This window comes from Schistocerca cancellata, chromosome 5 (assembly GCF_023864275.1).
Source record: "Schistocerca cancellata isolate TAMUIC-IGC-003103 chromosome 5, iqSchCanc2.1, whole genome shotgun sequence".
Classification (NCBI taxonomy): domain Eukaryota; kingdom Metazoa; phylum Arthropoda; class Insecta; order Orthoptera; family Acrididae; genus Schistocerca; species Schistocerca cancellata.
Window position 1 is genome coordinate 415,249,691 of NC_064630.1, and position 26,342 is coordinate 415,276,032.

The following is a 26,342-nucleotide window of genomic DNA, read 5'->3' on the forward strand; positions in this document are numbered from 1 at the left end:
AACGCTACGAACTTACAAACCAACCCAGTATATCGAGAAGTAGGGCATATTTGAAAATATCATATACCAAACTTTCTCTTTGACCTCGAAGTAAGCACGTGTTAGAAAAAAATTGTCCTTTTATTAAGGTGTTGTTTCTTAGAAACCTTCTTGTGTCAGTGCCATACGAATGGTGAGATGCGGAAAATGGAGGATACGGCAGAAATCTATAATGCCCTTTTTGATTTCGGGAATCGTCTGAAATAATTAGACAACACACGGAAAAAGAAAATCTTAATGGCTAGTCGTATATGTCGGCTGGTTTCGTCTGTAATAACAGTCCTCTGTTTTGCCAGGCCCCACCTCTCTAAGTTCGAAAGCTGATACGTCCACGATAATCATTATTACTAGATAGCTGTTCCACACTACATTATCTGCCGTTCCTCCGGAGTCATTCTGGGAAGAGACAGTAAAACGTTATCGGAAAGGGGCTGGAGGTAGGCGGTCGATTTGCATTTCACAGTGCAGGAACTGGTCTTCAGGCCTCCGCGTTTATATATCCCAGGCTTGACGATCTCGTCCCCCCATTCTCCCGACAGGGTTCGACGACTTCTCGCATACAAATCTCTGCGCGCATACCGTCGTCGTTAATTGCCTGAAATACGTGGCTGCTACGTTGTCTCCTAATGATCTGTGAGCCTTTTTTTTAGGGGGTGAGCTTGCGCGGAAGCATTGCTTCGGCGGAGCTCCTTTTAGCCGCTGCCGAATGTTGGCGGTGCATAAAATACATTCCATTGGGAGCCGTTACGCTTTGCTCCTTTCGAAATTGCAACCCGAATTGTAAGTAATGTCGTACGCGATCCGTTAAATTAGTGCGTGCGCTCTGTAATTATTAACGCTATTGATGTAAACATGTCGCCCGCTGTTTACGAGGCGGGCGGGCGTGCTCCTCGTTCTGGTCTAAAGTCCCAATTAAGATGTAAGGAAACGTAAATCAGTCATAATCGGAGCGATACATTAGAGTCATTAGGTATTCAACAAGCGAGCGCAACCGTATCGCAGTTGCGATAAAGATGTCTGTTTGCAGGCCGGCAAGATGAGCATGATGAGGAAGGCGCTGATGACGACGGTGAGCCCGCCGCCGCCCACCGCCGGCTCCAAGGTCACCATCGTCGGCTCCGGAGCCGTCGGCATGGCCTGCGCCTTCTCCATCATGATGGAGGTCAGTCGCGTCGCTCCGAAGACTTTCTACGATTGTCTCAGTTTCTATCGCTTTGTAAATTTTCAGCAGTTGTGAAATCTGAACCACGAGAAAGGACGACGTTAGCTGACATTGGGCACTGAAACCTGCCAGTGGGGAAAGTTGAAAATTTGTGCCGGACCGGTTGCCTTGGCCGCCTCGGCCATCCGGACACGGTCCCTAACGGACTCAAATTTCCGACTTACCCACATATTACTAACGTAGATCTTGTTCTTGCCCCTGCATTGTAGCTAAATGCAATGATGACCATTACAGACTGAGGAAGTTGTACTTAACTCAGCAAGCCATCACTATTAACATTTTCACTGCCTCTCTCTTCGTTTCCTGCATCCTTTTCAACACGTTCAGTTTGTTCCAGTCTTCTGATTTAATATTTTGAATGCAAAAACTGTAAGTAGGCTGTTTAGGTTTTTATATTGGTAACGTCACGTAGCGCTCTCTATGAAAATCAGTGGCTGTGCAGTGTGCAGTCTGTGGCTGGTGGGCATTGTTGAAAAGTCGCTATTGTAGTGTTGGGCAGTTGGCTGTTAACAGCGCGTAGCGTTGCGCAGTTGGAGGTGAGCCGCCAGCAGTGGTGGATGTGGGGAGAGAGATGCGGAGTTTTGAGAGCGGATGATCTGGACGTCTGTCCATCAGAGACAGTAAATTTGTAAGACTGGATGTCATGAACTGATATATATTTTATGACTTTTGAACACTATTAAGGTAAATACATTGTTTGTTCTCTATCAAAATCTTTCATTTGCTTAGTATGCCTATCAGTAGTTAGTGCCTTCAGTAGTTAGAATCATTTATTTAGCTGGCAGTATTGGCACTCTCTGTATTGCAGTAGTTCGAGTAACGAAAATTTTTGTGAGGTAAGTGATTCATGAAAGCTATAGGTTATTGTTAGTCAGGGCCATTCTTTTGTAGAGATTATTGAAAGTCAGATTGCGTTGCGCTAAAAATATTGTGTGTCAGTTTAGTTATGATCAGAATAAGTAAAGAGAGAAATGTCTCAGTACGTTCAGTTTTTTGCTCAGCTGTTCGAAAATCAAATAAGTAGAGGTTTTCCAGAACAGTCATTTATAAATTTTTCTAAGGGGATGTTTCATAACACAAAAATTTCCATACCCAAACTACTGCAATACAGCGAGTGCCAATACTGCCAGTTAAATAAAAGATTCTAACTACTGAAGGCACTAACTACTGATAGGCATAGTCAGCAAATGAAAGATTTTGATAGAGAACAAACAATGTATTTACCATAATAGTGTTTAAAAGTCATAATATATATATCAGTTCATGACATCCAGTCTTACAAATTTACTGTCTCTGATAGACACACGTCCAGATCATCCGCTCTCAAAACTCCGCCATCTCTCTCCCCACATCCGCCACTGCTTTCGGCTCACCTCCAACTGCGCAATGCTACGCGCTGTTAACAGCCAACTGCCCAACACTACAATAGCGACTATTTCAACAATGCCCACCAGCCACAGACTGCACACAGCGCAGCCAGTGATTTTCATACAGAGCGCTACGTGACGTTACCAACATAAAAACCTAAACAGCCTACTTACAAAACAGACACTGTTCTACCAAATTCTAATGCATCCAATCACCTGATCACAACAGTTTACAGCCACGCGGGATAAGCCGAGCTGTCTAGGGTACTGCCGTCATGGACTGTGCGACTGGTCCCGGCGGAGGTTCGAGTCCTCACTCGGGCATGGGTGTGTGTGTTTGTCCTTAGGATAATTTAGGTTAAGTAGTATGTAAGCTTAGAGACTGATGACCTTAGCAGTTAAGTCCCATAAGATTTCACACACATTGGAACATTTTTGAACAACAATTTACAAAGTATTTGGAACCAAGAACATGTACGTGCACTTGCATCTCTTTGCATCCAAAGCGAAAACACTTTCTCAGATACAAATACACTGATGCGCCAAACATTATGACCAACTAGAATGAGATTTTCACTCTGTAGAGGAGTATACGCTGATATGAAACTTCCTGGCAGATGAAAACTGTGTGGCGGACCGACACTCGAACTCGGGACCATTGCCTTTCGCGGGCAAGTGCTCTACCATCACAATTACCCAAGCCCGACTCAGGACCCGTCGCCACAGCTTCAATTCTGCCAGTACCTGGTCTTCTACCTTCCAAACTTCACAGAAGCTCTCCAACGAACGTAGCAGAACTAGCACTCCCGAAAGAAAGGATATTGCGGAGACATGGCTTAGCCACAGCCTGGGGGATGTTTCCAGAATGAGAGTGTACGCTCACATGAAAATTTCTGGCTGATTGACACTGTGTGCCGGGCTGATACTCGAACTCTGAACCTTAGACTTTCGCGGGCAAGTCCTCTACCGTCCCGAGGTCAAGTCTCGGTCCGTCACACAGTTTTAATCTGCAAGGAAGTTTCATTATGACCAACTACTTCAAAGCGTGTTCGTCCACCTCTGGAACGCAATCCAGCAGAGATTCTGCGTGCCACGGATTCGACAACTACGTGAACAGGTTTCCAGACGTTCATGGCACCAGATGCCTGCGCACAGGTCACACACTTCCCGTAATTTACGGGCGGTTGGTTTGCGGGCGCAGAGCTGGCGACTGATAACGTTCCATTTCGGTTTCATCGGATTCAGTTACGCCGAGTTTGAAGGCCAAGACATCAAGAGTTCACTGTCATGCTGCTCAAACCATTGCAGCACGATTCTGGCCCTGTGACGCGGACACTTACCCTTCTGGAAGATGCCATCGCTGTTGGGGAAGGCATCAAGCATAAGGGGCTACAGGTGGTCCCCAATAATGTTCATCTAGTCCACAGCTATCATGGTGCTTTCGATTACTACCACAAGTCCCATGGAAACCCAGGTGGATATTCCCCATAAAAAATATTGCTCCCACTGGCCTGCCTCCTTGGCTCGCTGCATGTTTCGATCAGCCTGGATGACTGCGTATCTGGACACGACCATCGACCTGGGATTCATCCCACCGTCTGACATGATTCCATTGATCCGCGGTCCAATCTCGATGATCCCGTGCCCACTGTAGTCATAATTGACGAGGTTTTTGGGTCAACATGAGAACACGTAGGGGTCCTCTTCTGGTGGAACACCGTTTTCAACACTGTGTGCAGAATGGGGTGCTCCAAAACACTTGTGCCTGCGACAGCACTGTACTCTGTCGTCAGATCTGCCACTTTCCATTGATGTTCACTACAGTAGCACGCGAGCAGCCGACCAGCTTCGTCATTTCCGTGGTGCTCGCTCCCAGACACTTGTCCACAAATTTTGTCAAAGCTGCTTAAGTCTTCTTCGCCCCTGACCCGCTCATATACTTCTCTTATCGCGTCACGTGCTCTCAGCGCCAGTAGGCAGCATACAACCTCGCGGTCGTAATGTTATTTTGGCTCATTAGTGTATATCCCTTTGCCACCAAATGGATAGGATCTTCCATCAAAGTGTAAGTCCAACTATATTTCAAATGGTTGCACTACGGAAATGGTACGTTTTCGAATACGGGCTCTAATTCAAAATATTATCTACTCACTCCCCTCTAAAAGTCCTAGGAATTTGTAACGGGAATTTCCGAACACCCTGTATGAACATGAAACAAAGGAAAGGACGGACGGGATGGCCCAACGAAACTTTTTGTGCAGAAGCGCAACACATTCGAATTCTTACGGGAATCAGGGAATCGCTGCTAGTAGTGAGGTAATGTGCTGGGGCACTACGTCAATAGAGTGAGGCTAAATTGGAAATTTTAGTCGGTCAGGGACCGTGTCCGGATGCCCGAGACGGCTAATGCGACTGTTCGCGAGAAACGGAAAAATCCGGCTTCGAGCCCCGGTCCGGTATAGATTTTCAACTTTCCCAACTAATGTATTCGAGTGCTCAATGATAGCAAATGTCTTCCTTTCCTCTGTTTCATGTTCATATATGGCTGCATGATCAAAAATGGTGTGTGCTCTTAATGACGTGCCTGAAAGAACAGACACCGCATATACTGGGTGACACACGGGAGACGGACGGTTTTTAATGAAATAATACTCAGCCAACTTTAAAATTAATGCATGTTTATTTACACAAAATCAAAGCTCATTATTTGCCATTTTAGTTAACAAAAATAATGTCGTCAAGGCGACGTCCATCATTTCGAATGCAGGATTCAAGTCTTTTCTCAAAATCCTCCATCACACGGACTAAAATCTCTGCAGGGATGGCAGCAATTTCTTGAATGATTGCATTCTTCAACTCGTCCAAATTTCGTTGTTCTTAAGGTACCCCCACAGAAAAAAGTTACATACTGACAAGTCGGGAGACCTGGGAGGCCAAGGAATATTGCCAAAAGTGAGATAATCCGGCCAGGAAACATGCGTCTAAGAAATGTCATTGAAGTGTTTGCGGTGTGCGATGTTGCCCCATCCTGCTGGAACCAAACACGATTTAAAGGGATTCGTCTTCTTAGTTCTGGTTTCAAGAATGTTTCAAGCATATGAATATAACAAACCGAATTAACAGTAACTGTGGCCCCGTTCTCTTAAAAAAAAAAAGGTCCAATAATGCCAACAGAGCCAAGAGCACACCAGACTGTTACCTTTTCTGAGTGTAGAGGACGCTGGTGGATAAGGTGTGGATGCTCTGGAGCCCAGTAACATAGGTTTTGCTTATTCACGGTCCCGTTTAAATGAAAATGAGCTTCATCGCTCATCAGTAAAATTTCATTTTCATTCGATCCCAAAATCACTTGCATTCTGTAAGCGAAGTCTTCTCGTACAGCAAAATCAGTTTCCTTAAGTTGTTGGACAATGAGCATTTTGTAGGGATGGAATTTTAATTCTTTATGCAAAATTCGTCTAACCGATTCACGATTGATCCGTAATTCACTAGCATGACGTCTAGCTGACCGTCCTGGGCTTCTGACTACCTGTTGCCTTACCATTTCAACATTTTCTGGTGTCGTTACTCTGCGTCTCGGGCCAGGATGCTTCTTATCCTGTATGTTTCCAGTTGATCTGAAGTTTTCCACCCATCTGAGGATTGTGTTACGGCTCGGAACAGCTCCATGTCGACCGTCATTAAACCGCGCACGAAACAATCGTTGCGTAGCAATAATAGACTCACAATTTTTCACGAAAATGTCATAGGCAAACACTCGACGTTGCAAGTCCCACTGCTCCATAGTGATTGAGTAAATGAAATGGCGTCTTGTGTGGATCAGAAGTATCCCAACCACGACCACCTCTCACCACCGCGCCCGCAGCACTACGCAGTTCAAAACCGTCCGTCTCCCGTGTGTCACCCTGTATAATTATGAAATATTTTGAACTTACAATTGAGTGTGTTAGAAGTAAATGCGTGTAAGTGACAGTACTGGATATTGGAAGATATGCGTATCATATTGTAGTGAAGGAACCGATCTATTTGGTGCCAACTGGATATAGTTACATGTGGAACTACTTAGCAACTATATTAGTGTTTTTCCTTTGGATACAAAGAGATGCAATTGCACATACAGGTCCCTGGTTCCAACTGTTTTGTAAACTGATGTAATCAGGTGATTTGATGCATTAGAATTTGGCAGATTAGAAACTGTCCTTCCATTCAAAACATTAAAGTAGAAGAATGAAAGAAGGTGAACATGTTAACAACAACTGAGATAATGGACAGACGGGCAATGAAAATGCTAATAGTGATGTTTTTCTGAGGTATGTACATCGATTTCCTCAGTCTATAAACGACCCTCATGGCCTTTAGTGACAATGCAAGGTCAAAGGAAGAAGAAAAACATCATTAACTTTCCGATATACATCTTAAAGGGCGCCTTATTTGAATGCTATTGACCACAAGTTCCTTATTTCAGGTGACTCCTATATGGAATGATGACTTGTAAGACTACCCTCAATTATGACATGAATTTTGATTTCATTGACCGAAGACCATGAAACCTGCGATAGTACGTTGAACGTACCTGTTACAACAGAGAAATATCGGAATCTACAGCAGATACTTCTATTTGTGACTCTAATTTACAATCCATTCCATAAAGATCTTGAGCACATATCAAAAACATCTCTTCCAAAACATATAGGAGATCACTAGCAAATGGAGGGTTAAGCACATGATCTAGTAACGATGTGGTGCCTTCTCATGATACTGTGTGGGACTCGGAATAGGCATTTCCCGTGATAAAGACAAAATGGAGTATTTGTATGTGTATGTGCCAAGAGCGTACTTGGAAATTTTTGTTTCTGGATGTAACATTGTTACTCATTTGCCTTAGTCACTGCATCATGTGCACAATCGATAAAAGTTATGTGTATGAATTAATGTAATATGTTAAAGTGGGACCGAATATTGTATTACATTATTGTGGCCGATTCCAAATCTGATATTAACGTAAGTCAAAGGGGTGTAAGTAATATCATTTGAGGCAGAAGGGTGTGACTGCTAACTAGATTGCTGTAAAAACATTACTGAGTCAACATTGTGAATTTAATTAACTGGTATTGAATGTCTAAGTTCATTAATAACCACAACTTACGATAGTTACTGTAAGTAATGTAACAAATGAACATAGAATTTTAAATTTGATACAAACTTTGAAGTCCATTTTCTCAAAATCGTGAGTTTGTCACAATCTTTGTTTTTAAGCGCCTCCCTTAATAGTAAAAAATCCAAAACTATGATAGAAAAGACAAAGAAAGAGAGCACCTGAACAACGAAATTTAAAGAAATAAAGCTGATAAAAATGATAAATTTTGTTAAGCAGGCCTCAGAATGAATTTTCAATCTGCAGCGCTCATTTGGAACTTCCTGGCAGATTAAAATTATGTGCTGGACCAGGACTTGAACCTGGAATGCCTTTCGCGGGCAGATACTGCACCGATGGAGCTATTTTTTTTCAAGTAAATGTCGTACAATAAACTATCAACTACACCGTTGTACTAGTGTTGATTCAAAGATTAACCGTTATCAGCACATCCTTCAAATTGAAGTGGTCGACAGAATAATGAACAAACACTATTTTGGAAGCATCAGACTGATCACTTTATCTGTCGAATGCAAGCCATGTTGTTACGTAGTAGTTCCCTATGCATCGACAAAAAGCACTCTCTCCTATATAAACTGTTTTTTCTCATCGTGTTTGTATTACTGTATTCGAATTTAAGCGGACATATAAATCGCAATATCTCAAGACAAGCGCTCGTGGGGTTAGCACTTCTTCCGCCGACCCCTTCAATAGCACTGCCTGATAAGATAGGTGAAGCACCCATAAGGAGAGGAGGGAGCGAGTGAGACTTCACAGGATGAGAACCGAGTCAAATTGACAAAGAACGTGGCAGTATGAGCCCGCTTCTAAGTATGAGATTGTACCACTTTCTGGCCAAGATGCGTGCACTGATTCGGTTGGGATAGGTGCCATTTAACCGTCGTATCCTCTCCTGAAGCAAGCTAGGCCACAACTGCGGTAACAGGTCCTTGATATCCTGGACAATCAGTTGTCGTACGAACACTGAAATGGAAGCTGTTGAGATAAGTGAGCGCGGAATAGGAAAACAACTACAGTCGCTTAATAGTGGAAAGGTATTAAGACCATATGAGATACCTGGAAGATTCTACACAGATTATGCGAAAGAACTAGTACCCCTACTAGTTTATAGCAGGTCGCTGGAGCAACTAAGGGTGCCTAGCGACTGGAAAAAAGCGCAAGTCATTCCCACTTTCAAGAAGGGTCGTAGGATAGATGCTCATAATTATAGACCTAGATCACGGACGACAATTTGTTGCAGAATTGTGGAACACGTTTTATGCTCAAGAATTATGACGTTTTTGGGGAAGGAAAATCTCCTCCACAAAAATCCACAGGGATTCCGCAAACAGAGAGCCTACGAAACTCAGCGCTCTCTGTTCCTCCATGAGGTCAATAGCGCCGTAGACAACAGTGCTCAGGTTGATGCCGTGCTCCTTGAATTCAGGAAGGCATTTGACACCGTCCCGCACTGCAATTTAGTGATATAATGAAAAAAAAACGAGCTTATCGGGTATCGGAGCAGATTTCCGACTGGATTCAAGATATCCTTGCAGAGAGAACTCAGACTCGCTCTTAATTGAGCTAAATAGACAGATTTAGAGGTAACGTCAGGAGTACTTCAAGAAGTGTGATAGGGCCGTCATTGTTTACAACGTGTACAAAATATCGAAAGCTCCATAACGCTATTTGCATATGATGCGGGTGTCTTCAGGAAGGTAGCTACGCCAAAAGACAGTATCGATATGCAAAATGACCTACCGTGAGTAAATGAATGGTGGACGGTCTGGCAGTTGACACTGAACGTAAATAAATGTAACATATTGCACATTCATAGATAATAATATCCACCACTGTGCAACTACACCAGTGATGAAAAATTGCTGAAAACAGTATCTACAGTGTAATATCTAGGAGTAACCATCCGGAGGAACCTAAATGGAATGAGCAGGTAAACAAGTAATAGGAAAAGCAGACATCGTAATGAGATTCATAGGAGGAAACTTGAGGAAATGTAATTCATTTTCGAAAGAAGTGGCACACAAAAGAATTGTTCGACCGATTTTTGAATACGCTCATCGCTCTGGGTCCCTTGCAAGGTAGGACTAATAGCAGAGATAGAACAGATCCAACGAGGAGCAGTGCGTTTCGTCACAGGGTCGTTTAGTTGGTGCGAAAGCGTTGCAGAGATGTTCGATAAACTCCAGTGGCAGACACTATAAGAGTGTCGTTGTGCATTGTGGATGGATTTACAATTAAAATTCCGAGAGAGTACGATCTGAGAGGAGTCGGACAAGAAATGACTTCCTTCCACATACGATTCGCGAGATGACTACGTCTAGAAAATTCGTGAAAATTAGAGCTATACAGAGGTTTACTGATACTCATTCTTGCCACTCGCCATTCGTGAATGGAACAAGGAAGGGGAATCAGATAGTGGTACGAGAATTACCCCCCGCCCCCGGTACACACCTTCAGATGGATTGCGGAGTGTTGGGAATGCGGGAGGACGGTGTAGGTTATCTTCAGTCATAAGGATTCCCAACAATTAGTACTAAAATGATATTTATTAACTATGTAGAAATACTCAACTCTCCAAGTCCCCTAAAATATTAATGTTCTATTACTGTACCTCTGAATGATGCCTACGTAGAGTCCTGAGCTGGCCTACGATGCCTAAGTCTCGGAGAGGACGGACGAACACAGCAGCTTGTAGACTCGGCGGTAACTGGAGACTGTACACGACTCGGCGCACTGAAGAGAACTGTTCGTCGTAACTTAGTGCTCCGGCATGATTCAATCGCTATGCACATCCATCCATGATGTCCATGGGTTGGCAGCTACGGCCCCTGGCGGACCTCGGCGTAGTTCGTACTGCCATCCCAGCTGCTGAGCTACGAGTGTTTCGAATGCGGCTTATCGATTGTGGTGCGGTACTCTCTGGAGTCGTGAGTTCCGTCACCACGCGGAGTATTGATGTAGATGTGGGTAATTTGGCACTGGGGCTGAGCTGACGTCCGAGTTGGTTCCACACATGCCCAATAGGAGAAAGATCTGGGGATCTTGGTAGCCGCCTTATCGTCACGCAGATACTTTATAGAGACAGGTGCCATTTGTGGTCGAGCATTGTCCTCTTGAAAACAGGCACCACGATATTGTTGCATGACAGGTTACACTGGAGGATGCGGGATATGTGTGATGTTTCGTTGTGCCATCACAAATCCCTCAGTCACTATGAACCGTGATCTGATGACTTCCTACACAACGACTCCAGGAATAACGTCGCTGTGAGTCTCCTAACCATCGGAAGAATTGTACCTCTCCACAGGTCGCCGATATACTCGCCACGGATGGTAATCCGAGCTAGGACAGAACTGTGATTCATCATTCACGCTGTTCATCAAAAGTTCATGCTTCCCTATCACAGCATCCCTCGAAACACAGCCGTTTGTGTTTTGGTGTTAATGGCAGCATACACATGCGACGGTAATTCCCCGTCCTGTTGCTGCCAAGTTTTTTTTTACCAATGGTGCACTGTGACACAGTTCGTGCAGGAAGTCCATTACTAGTTCTCGAATGGCAGAAGTGGATGTGAAGGGGTTACTATTCGCTTGGTGCATAATATACCCTACCAAGCCTGGTAAGAATACTAAACATGAACAGTACTAATGCACACACTGGAGGCCGTTCTACCTGCCATAGAGAATTGTAACTCTTTAATGATTTACATACCCGCCGATAATGTGTACGTGTACGAAGTCACATTGACAACGGACCATGTCTTCTAGGTGCTTCACTTTCTTTTGTCAGTCAGCGTATTTACACTGAGCAGTGAATTTTTTTAAAAAAGTGACGATACCCTCACAGCCTTACTTTCCGGCGGTATCTCGCTCGTACTTTACAACCTTCACAGAAATTCTCCCACATACTTTGCAAGATTAGCACATCTGGAAGGAAGGATATTGAGGAGAAATGGCTTAGCCACAGGCTAAGGAATTGTTTCCGGAACGAACTTCCACTTGGCAGCGGAATGTGCGCTAATACGGAACTTCATGCTGATCCTACAAGGCATGCAGGAGAACTTCTGTGAAGTTTGGATGGTAGGAGAGAAGTGCTAAGCGGAAGTAAAGCTCTATTACATGGATAGCCCACAATGAGACCACATGGTTGCGGAGTTTTGTGTTTTTTATATTTATTTTTCGCCAAGTTCAGAACTGAAATATCGATTTCCTAATGCATTTCGATGCAGCTTTCGAAAATTCTCGAGAAAAGTAGTCGAGTATCTTTAATACCTTAGAGTAAAAACGATTTTTCGGCTTCCATTCCCGACCGATGCAAATTTCTAAACAAAGGTTCATATTCTATGAGAATTTCCGTGCAGTGTAAAATGCATAAAGAAAGTTCGAGACTGGAACGCTGGTTCGAGTCTCGTTTCGGTCATTATTTCTTTCGTTCAATCGGAATGCATAAGACTACTTATTTAAAATTAGACATCGAATACAAAAATCCAGTTTTCGTAGCAAATATAACTTTTTATTGCCGATCTTTTATAAAAGATGGTTAATAAAAGTTATTTTTCGTCTTTATGTATTTTCAATTTCGCAAAGATGGTCGTGGAACAGGCACTTTGTTTAAAAATTTACCACGGCCAGGACACGAGAGCATTTGCCGCAATAGCTAATGATTATGGGTTTGAGTCTCGGTCCAGCACACAGTTTTAATCTGCCAGGATGATCAAATTAACGCACACTCTGCTACAGAGTGGAATTACAACATGAAGATCAGGATAAAATGCATGGAATGAAACTCACTAGTAGTGAACAAGTGATTTAGTATCGGAAAGAGGAAAGATGTTTATTGGAGTGTGGTACTGTATGGCTGTGAAATTTGGGATGTTTTGCTGACAGACGGGAAGTGCTTACAAGCGATGGAAATTTGGCTTTGGAGAATGCTATCAAGGAACATCTTCACATAAGGAAAATACAATGAAGATAATCTCAAAGAGATAAATGAGCAGATAAACATCTTGACAACTATCAAAAAAAGCAAAACATAACTTTTTGGTCATTTATGTTGATAAGTCTTAACAGACGTGTTGTAAGGACAATATTTAGGGAAAAAACCAAGATGAGGCCACGAATGAAATCGCCCATGACTTATTAGAAGTAATAAAGTGCCAAAATTATCAAGAAATATAGAGGACATAACAAAATAGGAGAGGGCAGTTGCAAAGATACGGTACAGCCTTTAGATGATGGAGATGACAATAGCTATTGATATAGTACGCATTAAAAACCGGATATTAAAAAAAAAGAATGTCTAAAGTTTCATTTATTTCACAATAACATCTGCTGCTTCCAGTCACGATTCCTTTATTCATTCCCCGCACAAGGCACTTCGGAAAGTAATTCTGACTATCAAAAGGTTTTTTTGTGTATTTTGAGATTTTTACGCGTGACATTTGCGATGTATGAGTTTTATTCTGGTGACGTTACTACGATGTTAACAAGCGTATCTTTATAATTTCTAGTGCATTTTTCTCTACTGATAAAGGCGAATTTTGCAGCAACTTTCACTTACTGATTTGTTGTTGTGTCATTCAGAAATTCACAGATACACCGTCCGTCCAAAAATTTTCGAGACTCATATTATTCCTGACGTATAAGTGACGTCAACTCAGGAACTACGCTGGCAGCTTGAACTAAGAACTGTGAACAACGGATGTGCATTCGACCAGTCAGTTGTGAGCAGGCAGTGTTAAGCTGTGGACGTAAACCGTACAGTGTCAACGTTGTTGTGGCCCCGCAGTGGAGCAACGTCTTTTAGTAAAGCATTCAAGACATTCTCCAGAATGTTCTGAAGAAGAAAAAAGTGTGTACAAAGCTTCTCCCGCACATCTTGATTCCCGAACAAAAACAACGACGCGTGGACGCCTACCACGACTTGGCTGAAATGTAAAACACAGACAATTCCTTTATGGAAAGAAATTCCTTACGGATGACCAGACCTCATTTTATCAATACGAACCTGACACAAAACGACAAAGTGCAGAAATTCACGTGAAGATTCAACACTTTTACGACATAACCTACATTCAGACCAATGTGATGCGTGAGTTGAACAACATCCCGAAGAAGGACATTTCAGACCGTTTCACGTGGTTATATGAACGTTCTGTGCTCTGTACTGACATGGGAGGACGCTGTATAGAACACCGGAAGCATTAAAACCACCATCTTAACTTTCCTTTAGTTTTAATTAATGCAGGGTCGGAGTTTTTGAACTGGCAGGGTATTACACATCACTTACAGAGTTCACATCTACAGCACACGTAACAATGGAAAACACACATAAGCAGTCACAAAAACACGTTACGTATAGTCAACCAAAATCTCACATAGAAGTGTTACGTATTGTCAGTCGTCAAGTATTGTCAATTAAGGTTATTTCCAAATTTGCCATTATCTGTAGATAAAGATCCATTAGTAATTACAAAATCGTGCATGTTTACATTACAGTAAAGCCACCAGAATAATGCAGCAGCTCAAACATCGAGCTTGAATGACATAGTGCACGAAAAATGCACTTGATAATGAAAATTACTTTCGAAACGCGTCGTGAGGAAAATTAATAAAGAAATATCGTGACTAGTTGCAATATATGTTTTTGAATGTCAAGTCCATTGTTTTACGGACACAGGCTTACAACAATGATTTCATAATGAATAAAACTAAATAAAATAATATCTATACTCTCACTATAAACTGAAACACCTCACCCACGACATCAAACGCAAATAGCAGTAGTTCAAGAAACAAGATTTGCTGATGAACATGCCTATGAGTCTCTGTGTTACAAGCCCGTAGTGTAGTGTAGCCCCCTTCTTGGTTCAGGAAGTATTGTCGGCAAAAGGTTCTTAGATTATGTCACTGACTTTTCCTATCCGAACAGCTGAATGTAAACCCTCACTTTCGAAGTACGAAGAAAATCTACACCACCGTAATTGTGCATGCTGCACTGAATTCAGGCGAACAACACATAGTCAGGTGGATCAGATGAATTTTGGAAGGAACTGGAAGATGTTGTCTGTAAGATTCCAGAGAAGCTTATCGTCATAATGTTTGCGGATCTTAATGTACAAATCTGTAAAGAGAGAAAATTTCAAAATGTGGTAGGATAGTATCCTTCTCACCGTAGAGAAAATGGAAATGGAGAAATACTCATAAAACTTTGCAAGGCTTCAGTCTAATTCTCGAATCAACTGTCTTCAGATACCTGTTTAGGAAAAAGAAAACTTGGAAGTCCTCATACCCTAACCTTGGTGAGTTCCAAACAGACCATGTGACTGTCGGAAAGAAAGCACAACGAGGGATTCAGAACATACTGAGAAGTGCCATTCTCGACTCTAGCTACAGACAGAGGTTAAACTTCTTTACTGTAACACTAGGAAATCCCACCAGAGAATAGTCAACAGCTCCAACACAGAAAAGCTCAGGTCTAGCAAATAGTTCACCCACAAGTTGGTGTCCCAAACGAGATAACCTGGAAGCAACTCGAACAAGACAACAAACAAAATAGTTCTCTAATAAAACCGAAGTAACATAGATGGGGGAAATGCGAATGTGATGTGATTTTGAGGCAGGTTGCGTGGCAGAAACGAAACTCGCAGAAGATCCAAAATAATTGGACGAAATCACTGGCGCGACAAAATATGCTGCCAAAAATTTGTGAGAAAATACCTAAATTGTAGAATAAACTGAAGGTAGTTTGGTAATGGAATGGAATGGAAAAAATGAGAAAATTTTAGCATGAGTTATTGGATCATCGACCCTATACAACGTATTGCAATCGTGTTCCTCTACCTAAGACATTTGTGTCCGATGAAAACCATGAAAACCATTGACGAGTTTGCCGGGGCCTTAGATAAGAATTCTGGAGATCTTTCAGAGTCATACGTTAGGGATGAAAAGTACTTCCCTCAAAGGACACCTCGCCTTAAAGTAAGTAGGTCAGAGCGTTGTACCCTGGGATACTCGTCAGACTTCAGCTAGCCAGCTGTAACAGAAATTTAATGTATTTTATTGGTCTAATTTTAAATCATGGCTCTTAATTTTTATGTGATGTAGACTTTTCTGAAATGACTAACATTACTACGGAAAATTAATGTTATTTCAGATGTAAAAACATATTCTAAGATACATGACGGTCATGAACCCAGGAACATATTACTGAAATTTAAAACAGTTGCAATTGAAAAAATCTTGTGAGTACTGTATTTAGCCGTCTACCTGTTACATAATTTGCTACACACCAATAATCAGTAAGAGAGATCAAATTAAACAGAAGTATTAGGGAAAACAAGTTACAAGCTAGATACATTTTGAAACTGAAGCCGTTGTAAACTAACACAAATTTTAATTTTCAAGATAAGTAAAATTTTTAAGATATTAACTAAAGTCAGTTAATTTGCAAATATTACACTTTCGATGGTAAAAGACTGTCTTCTGTTTCAAAGTATAAGATGATGCACAGCTGACGAAGTATGGGTTTGGCATTGACATGTTATTTAACTAGTGTGATAATATATAGAGTTTTAATTGTCATAAAATTCTGCAACTGAAAAATTAACAATATATTAGTGTATATTAGTGTATAAAGCACCCAAATGTGTATAAATCGAAATATTTACAAATGATTCAGAAAACACAACTTCGTATCCAGCAACAACAAAACCTGCAGAATATGGCAGAGATTGTATATGGCGGTGTCTGTGCGTGTTCGTTCATGTGATTCTAAAATCAGTCAAATACCGACCAAAATATATCCTGTGTTCCCACGTAGGCTATCCAGTAGGTAAGGTAGGGGGCTCAAATTTCGTGAACTTAGTATGTTAGGACCTGTATAATTTGTGAAAGATTACGGAAGCTACAAATTGTTATCCATATATTTCTCAATTTATGCTTCACTTGAAGCCAAGGTACAATAAAACTATTGCAACATACTAACGCCAGTATTTGACACAAACATTAACACTGCAGAAACAGAAATACTACAAAAGTGTTCGTAATTTAGTCCCCCACAAAAATTCTGTGAAATACTATTAATTTAAATCTGATTTTCCTTTCTAAGAGTGCCTGGCAATTTCCCTACTACCTCACGAATGAAACATCTTAACAAGTTTTTTCAGCCTTCCAAAGCTGTGTACTAAATGAATTTGTATGTCTGAGTAGATAAACAGCACGTTTTGGGTCACAAACAAAGCATTTTGTGCAATCCATTTCTCTCACCTTGCTTTTTCCCAAATCAAAAAAGTGAAGCAAGCTTCATAAATAGCAAACAAAATCAGTGTTAAATAAGAGTTCGGAATTCTGTCCCCAGGACGAAAATAGGAAATGCAAGGGGTCGAAATTACGAACACCTCCAGATTTGTTGTACAGGGTGAACATTAATAAAACGGACGGATTCCTGACTAGATATGGCGGAGAAAAGTTTCTATGAATATGTGTTTGTAAATGCATCGTTCCATGGTAGATGGCTCTGACGAATGAGGCTTCCTCTGACCAAGTGCCGTTTGTTCCTTCTGTTTTGCAGGCTGTGGGACTGACGCAACGTACTGTAAGCAGCAGAATGGTCCGGCATTCATATCGGAACAAGCCGAGATGGTGTTTGTATACGGCCAAGCAGATGGAAACGGTCGAAAGGCAGCATGGCTATACGAAAACAAGTACCCTCACACTCAATATTTCAAGCCCTTTTTGGTCGTTTGTGTGACCATGGGTCCCTTCAGACAGACGAACGTGGAGAGAGGTATCGGACTATGCTTACACCAGTTTCGGAGGACCGGGTTCTTCAGGATAATGAGACGAACCCTAGTACATTCTCCAGGCAAGTGGTCCGCCAACATGGTGTAAGCTAAATCACGATTATGTATGTCCTGCATGACAACCGATACTATCCCTATCACTTGCAATCCTACGGAATCCACTCTGAACATACGTTGTGACGTGGATGCGTTACATCTATGTACTATGTTCGAAGACGATTTGTTGTCGTTGCACGCACATCGTCCATTTCCAGACACATGTTCGTAGGACTGTTTTTTATCCATTTCCAGTCAGGAATACGTCTCTGCAGTTTGTCACTTTTATTAATGTTTTCTCTATACTATTATCTAGGTACAACACTCCACCCCAACCTATGTCAGTTAAAAACTACGGTATTTCACTATAAGTTGGAATAATTTTCTCCATGCAACTATAAAGGGTGGTCCATTGATAGTGACCGGGCCAAATATCTCACGAAATAAGCATCAAACGAAAAAAGAACGAAACTCGTCTAGCTTGAAGGGGTAAACCAGATGGCTCTATGGTTGGCCCTCTAGATAGCGCTGCCATAGGTCAAACGGATATCAACTGCGTTTTTTAAAATAGGAACCCCCATTCTTTATTACATATTCGTGTAGTACGTAAAGAAATATGAATGTTTTCGTTGGACCACTTTTTTCGCTTTGTAATAGATGGAGCTGTAATAGTCACAAACGTACAAGTACGTGGTATCACGTAACATTCCGCCAGTGCGGACGGTATTTGCTTCGTGAGATATTACCCGTATTAAAATGGACCATTTACCCATTGCGGAAAAGGTAGATATCGTTTTGATGTATGGCTATTGTGATCAAAATGCCCAACGGGCGTGGGCTATGTATGCTGCTCGGTATTCTGGACGACATCATCCAATTGTCCGGAGCGTTCGCCGGATAGTTACGTTATTTAAGGAAACAGGAAGTGTTCAGCCACATGTGAAACGTCAACCACGACCTGCAACAAATGATGATGGCCAAGTAGGTGTTTTAGCTGCTGTCGCGGCTAATCCGCACATCAGTAGCAGACAAACTGCGCGAGAATGGGGAATCTCAAAAACGTCGGTGTTGAGAATGCTACATCAACATCGATTGCACCCGTACCATATTTCTATGCAACAAGAATTGCATGGCGACGACTTTGAATGTCGTGTACAGTTGTGCCACGGGGCACAAGAGAAATCATGGGACGATGACAGATTTTTTGCACGCGTTCTATTTAGCGACGAAGCGTCATTCACCAGCAACGGTAACGTAAACCGGCATAATATGAACTACTGGGCAACGGAAAATCCACGATGGCTGCGACAAGTGGAACATCAGCGACCTTGGTGGGTTAATGTATGGTATGGGATTATGGGAGCAAGGATAATTGGCTCCCATTTTATCGATGACAATCTAAATGGTGCAATTTATGCTGATTTTCTACGCAGATGTTACTACAAGATGTTTCACTGCATGACAGAATGGCGATGTACTTCCAACATGATGGATGTCCGGCACATAGCTCGCGTGTGGTTGAAGCGGTATTGAATAGCATATTTCATGACAGGTGGATTGGTAGTGGATTGGCCCGCAGGTTCACCGGATCTGACGTCCTCGGATTTCTTTCTGTGGGGAAAGTTGAACGATATTTGCCATCGTGATCCACCGACAACGCCTGACAACATGCATCAGCGCACGTGCGAACATTACGGAAGACGAACTACTCGCTGTTGAGAGGAATGTCGTTCATGTATTGCCAAATGCATTGAGGTTGACGGACATCATTTTGAGTATTTATTGCATTAATGTGGTATTTACAGGTAATCATGCTGTAACAGCACGCGTTCTCAGGAATGATAAGTTCACAAAGGTACATGTATCACACTGAAAGAACCGAAATAAAATGTTCAAACGTACCTACGTTCTGTATTTTAATTTTAAAAAACCTACCTGTTACCAACTGTTCGTCTAAAATTGTGGCCATATGTTTGTGACTATTACAGCGCCATGTATCACAAAGCGAAAAAATTGGTCCAACTAAAACATTCTTATTTCTTTACATACTACGTGAATATGTAATAAAAAATGGGGGTTCCTATTTTAAAAAACGCAGTTGATATCCGTTTGACCTATGGCAGCGCCATCTAGCGGGCCAACCATAGCGCCATCTAGTTTCCCCCTTCAAGCTAGACAAATTTCGTTCTTTGTAGTTTTTTCCTTTGACGGTTATTTCGTGAGATATTTGGCCCGGTGACGATCAATGGACCACCCTGTATATGCAGTACAAACGTTCGATAGGTGTATTTCAGTATTGTTTCATTGAATATCCTAAACAAAGCTGACACATTCGATTAGATCTACAGAGTTTAACCACATCAGTTAAGAAACATTTGCTAATCGGACTAGTCAGCAACGGAATTACATTTACGAGTATTTGCCGTCCCTAGACCGGCAGACTCTCCAGGCTGAAAATAAATTAATTGTTTCCCGAAAGAGCAAAGCGACTGTACAAAAAAACCTGACGCAGTGGAAAGCCAACGGTGAGACGACGCCGTGTCAAGCGATCTGCCATTCGTCTTCGCGGCACACCTGCGTTGCTCATTACGCGAATAAGTGAGGTGCGTGCCGTATATTTCGTGAAATCGCATTATGCCAGCCGGCGAGGCTACCTGGCGGAGAGCGGGCGGGTCGTTAAGCGGGCTGTGACAGGCGGCGCGGCCGGCGTGCCGTGTGATAGCCCTAACAAAGCAGCCAGATAGCGCCTCGCCTCCTACCCGGCGCTCATTAGGCCAGGCGCTTCCCGCTGCCCGACACCCCGCCTAATCAACACAACAGACGCCAAAAAAGACATACAAATGCCTCCGTAGTAACATTTTTCGGCGCTGTTCGCCGCAACGAGCAGAACCGTCCGCGGCACCTGTTCGCAAACTCCCGTAATTTCCTGCAGCGACGTCAATTACACGAATCGCACCTGACAAAGAGATTACGAGACGACGTTAAAATAAAACGGCAGCCGTATCAATTTCGAATCACTGGACAGCTGCTAATCGATCCTGTTGCCGGGGAGTCGACGATTATTCGATCGTCATCATTAGCGCTCGGTCCTCGACAGTGGTTGGAATTACTGTTTCATTAACGGATTGAGGTCTCTAACACTGCTGGACACTAAAACCGAAACACCAGGAAGGAATGAAATAACGGAATTATAGTTATTGTGGGTATTCTTATCGAACGGGACTAACGGAGGCCATCAAAAAAGTTCAAAGAAGAACAGTTCGTTTTCTATTACTGTCACCGTGAATGACCGAAATTGGAGAATGTCGACTTTCACCGGTGAATGTCAACAGATACCAAACACGTCGGTGAAAGATCGAATAATTCATTACATTGTTGTACATTCGGACCCTCTCCGGTGTGTGTCGACAATCACAGATGTGCTCTGGTGGAGGTCCAAAACAGAAGAGTCACAAAACAAGCGACTGGCTCTCTCCCGCCCAATCCTTTGTTCTGCTCGGAGTCAATCAGCTTTGTCAGTCTTATGCAAGCTTTGATAACGCGAGCAATGTTTTCTCATTTTTTCCGATACCCTAATTTATGTTGTTGTTGTGGTCTTCAGTCCTGAGACTGGTTTGATGCAGCTCTCCATGCTACTCTATCCTGTGCAAGCTTCTTCATCTCCCAGTACCTACTGCAGCCTACATACTTCTGAATCTGTGTAGTGTATTCATCTCTTGGTCTCCCTCTACGATTTTTACCCTCCACGCTGCCCTCCAATACTAAATTGGTGATCCCTTGATGCCTCAGAACATGTCCTACCAACCGATCCCTTCTTCTAGTCAAGTTGTGCCACAAACTCCTATTCTCCCCAATCCTATTCAGTACCTCCTCATTAGTTATGTGCTCTACCCATCTAATCTTCAGCATTCTTCTGTAGCACCACATTTCGAAAGCTTCTATTCTCTTCTTGTCCAAACTGTTTATCGTCCATGTTTCACTTCCATACAAAAACTTTCATAAACGACTTCCTGACACTTAAATTTATGCTCGATGTTAACAAATTTCTCTTGTTCAGAAACGCTTTCCTTGCCATTGCCAGTCTACATTTTATATCCTCTCTACTTCGACCATCATCAGTTATTTTGCTCCCCAAATAGGAAAACTCCTTTACTACTTTAAGTGTCTCATTTCCTAATCCAATTCCCTCAGCATCACCTGATTTAATTTGACTACATTCCATTATCCTCGTTTTTCTTTTGTTGATGTTCATCTTATATCCTCCTTTCCAGACACTATCCATTCCATGCAACTGCTCTTCCAAGTCCTTTGCTGTCTTCGACAGAATTACAATGTCATCGGCGAACCTTAAAGTTTTTATTTTTTCTCCATGGATTTTAATACCTACTCCAAATTTTTCTTTTGTTTCCTTTACTGCTTGCTCAATATACAGATTGAACAACATCGGGGAGAGGCTACAACCCTGTTTCACTCCCTTCCCAGCCACTGCTTCCCTTTCATGTCCCTCGTCCCTTATAACTGCCATCTGGTTTCTGTACAAATTGTAAATAGCCTTTCGCTCTCTGTATTTTATCCCTGCCACCTTCAGAATTTTAAAGAGAGTATTCCAGTCAACATTGTCAAAAGCTTTCTCTAAGTCTACAAATGCTAGAAACGTAGGTTTGCCTTTTCGTAATCTAGCTTCTAAAATAAGTCGTAGAATCAGGCAGGCACCCTAATTTATACTAAATGGATACTGCACTAAATCGTGAACTTTTTCATGAAAAGTTAAATGCATCGATTGCGGGTAAACGAGAAGGCAATTGTTTTTATTTTTCTCAAGAAAAGTATTCTGAAATACTTTCTGAAGTGGTTTCTGCTAAACTTAAATGCAACACACTTTTGGATTACAGACGATTAAAACTTTTTGATGTTTTCAAAATTAACTATGAAGAGAAGTTAATTGTACAATTAAAACCAGGGAAAACGAACATACAGTATTATGTTACCGATGAAGAATAGTACAGTATACTATATGAAACTCACATCAGAATAAGCCACGGAGGAAGAACACGTATGCTTAAAGAATTGCAAGTTAAATACAAAAATATTACATATGAAGTTGTAATGTTGTATTTAAATTTATGCAAACAGTGTCAAATGAAACACAGTGCACCTAAGAACGGTATTGTTGTGAAGCCAATGGATAGTTCTGAGATAAACTCAAGATGTCAAACTGATCTGATAGATCTGTAGTCAAACAGAGATGGCGAATATAAGTTCATAGTGGTGTATCAAGATCATTTAACTAAGTTTGTCCAGTTACGACCTTTGAAAACTAAATGAGCTGAAGAATTAGCGCATCACGTTCTTTCAATATTTTTAACATTTGGTGCACCTGCAATATTGCAATCAGATAATGGTAGAGAACTTAGTAATCAAGTCATATCCGAAGTATGCGCTATATGGAAAGATGTTGTAATAGTTCATGGAAAGCCTCGTCACAGGCAAACACAAGACTCAGTTGAAAGGGCATGGATGAACGATAACGATACAAATAAATTGTCAGATGGTTTATCCTTTCTTCAATTTGCCAAGAACACTACATACCACGAAGGAATACGCCAAAGTCCTTATGAAGCCATGTTTGGCGTTAAAGCAAAAAGAGGCATAGCATCGTCTTTTTTGCCTGGCGAACAAATCGCAAATATTGATACTGAAGAAATTGCCAATACTTCTGAAACCGAAGAACAGCTTGAAGAAACTGTTAATGCTTATAAAAAAATTTGAGCTGTGGTCATACCGAAAACCATATTCCAAAGAAAAATATTGAAGGGGACCTACAACCTACAACGCCTTCACATCAAATTCTGTCCGAAAAACACGAGCTGATTTCTACAAAAAGAGACGCCGCTAAAGAAAATCTTCTACTGCAAGCAACAAAGATGTTACGAACCTCACAAAAACAATTTTCTCCTGCTCAAATTGGTGATAATGTACGAATACAAGTCCCTCATGTCGACCGTGGTTGTACAGATAGCCGAAATGTGTTAGCGGTTGTTGTTGGAGTAGAAGACTCCGACTTCTATAAACTGGCAAATAAAAATGGTACCCTCAAGCAGCTTTACACAAGTAATCAGTTCGTAATTTGTAGAGAAAAGTTACTTTCCATAGATGAGATTCCTTTTTAAGAAATGTCGCTGAGAGAAGCAGCTGCAGCTAATTCGAGAAGCGGGGGACAAGGCTATACACGCTGTCATGCAAAAGGAAGTGTTCCACAAATAAATGCAGTTGTAAAAGCAAGGGACTCTTGTGCAATTCAAAGTGTCATAATAGTTTAAGTTGTTGAAGTAAATAATATTTGAATCACATAAGTAAGTAATTATTTTGTAACTATTATTTTCTTTTCTCATGTACACTGTACTGTGTATTTTAAATTCTTGGTCATTCCTTTCAGAAAGAGAGGCAAAAAAGTTACGTCACCCTCGTGACGTCTTATAGCGACTGAATTACGGAGAAGAAAATATAAATCTCCAACATGTTCAACTTTCATCATTAGTGCATGGTGAATGTCAACATTTACCGGTGTAAGTCAGAAATAAGGGTATTTAGCAACTATTTCGGACGTACACTTAGCGACTATGTGAAGGTTGACATTCACCGGTGAAAGTCGACTCACTCCAGATTTTGGTGTTTCACTGAAATATTACCACAAAATAGGGAAAGCAGTGCCACGGATGTGATTACTGAGCTAGTGTGACATCCATTAAAACAAAGGGTTTTTGCGTTGAAGCGGGATCATTTCACATAATTTCAATCATCATCGTTATCCTCCGAGTGTGAAAATATTTTCCTCGCTACACAGGTTGATTTTTACAAAGCAGAATGCAGCAACCAGTCATAATAAATAATGCTATTTATTAACACAAATAGCGTATTACCGGTCTCGAACCGGCAGGTTCATCTACAGAAGGCTGTGCACCTTTAGATGCACTTTTGGTGATGTATCTATACGTGAACAGCAGTCTGAAGATGAACATGTAGGTCCGAAACCGGGACGCGCTTTTTGTGCTAATAAATAGCATTATTGATAGCGGCTGGCTGCTGTTTTCTTCTTTGCAAGGATGAACCTGTATTTTCTACACAACCACCGTCTGAAAATTTCAGTTTTCGACAAAATAGCGCTTGATTGATTCCCAGCAGCATAGGGAGAAGTGACGATCGTAATAAAACGAGAGAAATCAGAGCCCCCACGGAGATAAACTGCCGGAAAAAATAAGTACACATGGAAAGTCAACGTCGATTTTGATGCAATGACAGCATATGCCATTTGGGAAATAGTAAATTTTTCTGATAGTGGTATCATCGTCGTCCGCCAACAGGTGACGTAGTGGCACAGCTACCAGAGCACCATCTGTGTCTACCCTTTAACAGAGAATGCTCCCAGCGAGAAGACTTAGTGTGCTGCAGACGTGTGGAGCAACCGAAGAACCATGCCATGGAGACGCACTCGTGCTTTCCTGCAGCCAGCTGAACGAGTTTGAAAGGGGTCATATCGTGGCCTTCCGAGCGGCGGGATGGTACTTTTGGAGAATCGCGGCCGGCCAGTGTGGCCGGGCGGTTCTTGGCGCTTCAGTCCGGAACCGCGCTGCTGCTACGGTCGCAGGTTCGAATCCTGCCTAGGGCATGGATGCATGTGATGTCCTTAGGTTAGTTAGGTTTATGTAGTTCTAAGTCTAGGGGACTGATGACCTCAGATGTTAAGTCCCATAGTGCTTAGAGCCATCTGAACCATCGGAGAATCGCGACAGAAGTTGGGCGTGCTTCGTCAGTTGTGCACCGGTGCTGGTATCAGTGGTCACGGTAACATTCTCACAACCATAGACGTCGTTCTGCGTTCGTCCAATACATACTGGCCCCAGCCCAGACCTTATGGACTGTGGTACGATAAGTTACAGTTTTCTTTCACATTTGGCGTTTCTGGAGGGGACGCTAACCAGCGCTTGGTACAGGTAGAATGGTGTTAGACCCGTTCTTTTGACGTTCTTGCAACAGAAAGGTGATGTGTTGTTCCAACAGGATAATGCTCGCCCACACACTGCCTGTGATAATTGAATGTGCTCTGCAAGACATGCAGAAACTTTCCAGGTCAACATGATCTCCGGACTTGTCTCCACCAGAACACGTGTGGGACATGATGGGACTTGTCAACGAACAACTCGTACAGATCTACGTGAACAGGTCGAGCAGGTGTGACATATCGTATCACAGGACAGCATTCACCATGTGTACGGTGGACTGGATGCAGAGTCAGTGCCCGCATTTCCGCCTGTGGAGGCTAAACCACGTACTAATGGGGACGTTTCAACATAGGTCGATACTGGTACCTTAGAACCGCTTGTGTTATTGATCTGTAAATGTAACATAACATGCACTTCATATGCACTGCTGCAACAATAAATCTTGAGTGAATCGGAAACCTCTAAAATGGCGTACTAATTTTTTTCTGGCAGTGTATGTAGGTGTTCATTTTCCCCACGTCCTATTCGAGAGCGGAACGGTCGAGAAATAGTCGGAAAGTGGCTGCTTCAAACATCTGCCAAGCACTTAGATGTGAATAGTATTGCAGATGTAGATGTACATCTACACCCACATACATACTCCGCAGGCCACCGTGTGTGCAAGGCGGAAGCTACCTTGTGCCACTACTAGTCATTTCCTTTCCTGTTACTCTCACAAATG

The 26,342-nt window shown here is 42.1% G+C and overlaps 1 protein-coding gene across 1 annotated transcript in view; it reads left to right on the forward strand.

Annotated features, from left to right (window-relative positions):
* Positions 1–1,075: 1,075 nt before the first annotated feature.
* LOC126188572 (L-lactate dehydrogenase-like) overlaps positions 1,076–26,342 on the forward strand; it is a 236,442-nt gene continuing 211,175 nt past the window's right edge. The window contains exon 1 of the mRNA XM_049930174.1: positions 1,076–1,201. Within this exon, the coding sequence (XP_049786131.1) occupies positions 1,076–1,201 (126 nt within the window). The remainder of the gene's footprint in view (positions 1,202–26,342) is intronic.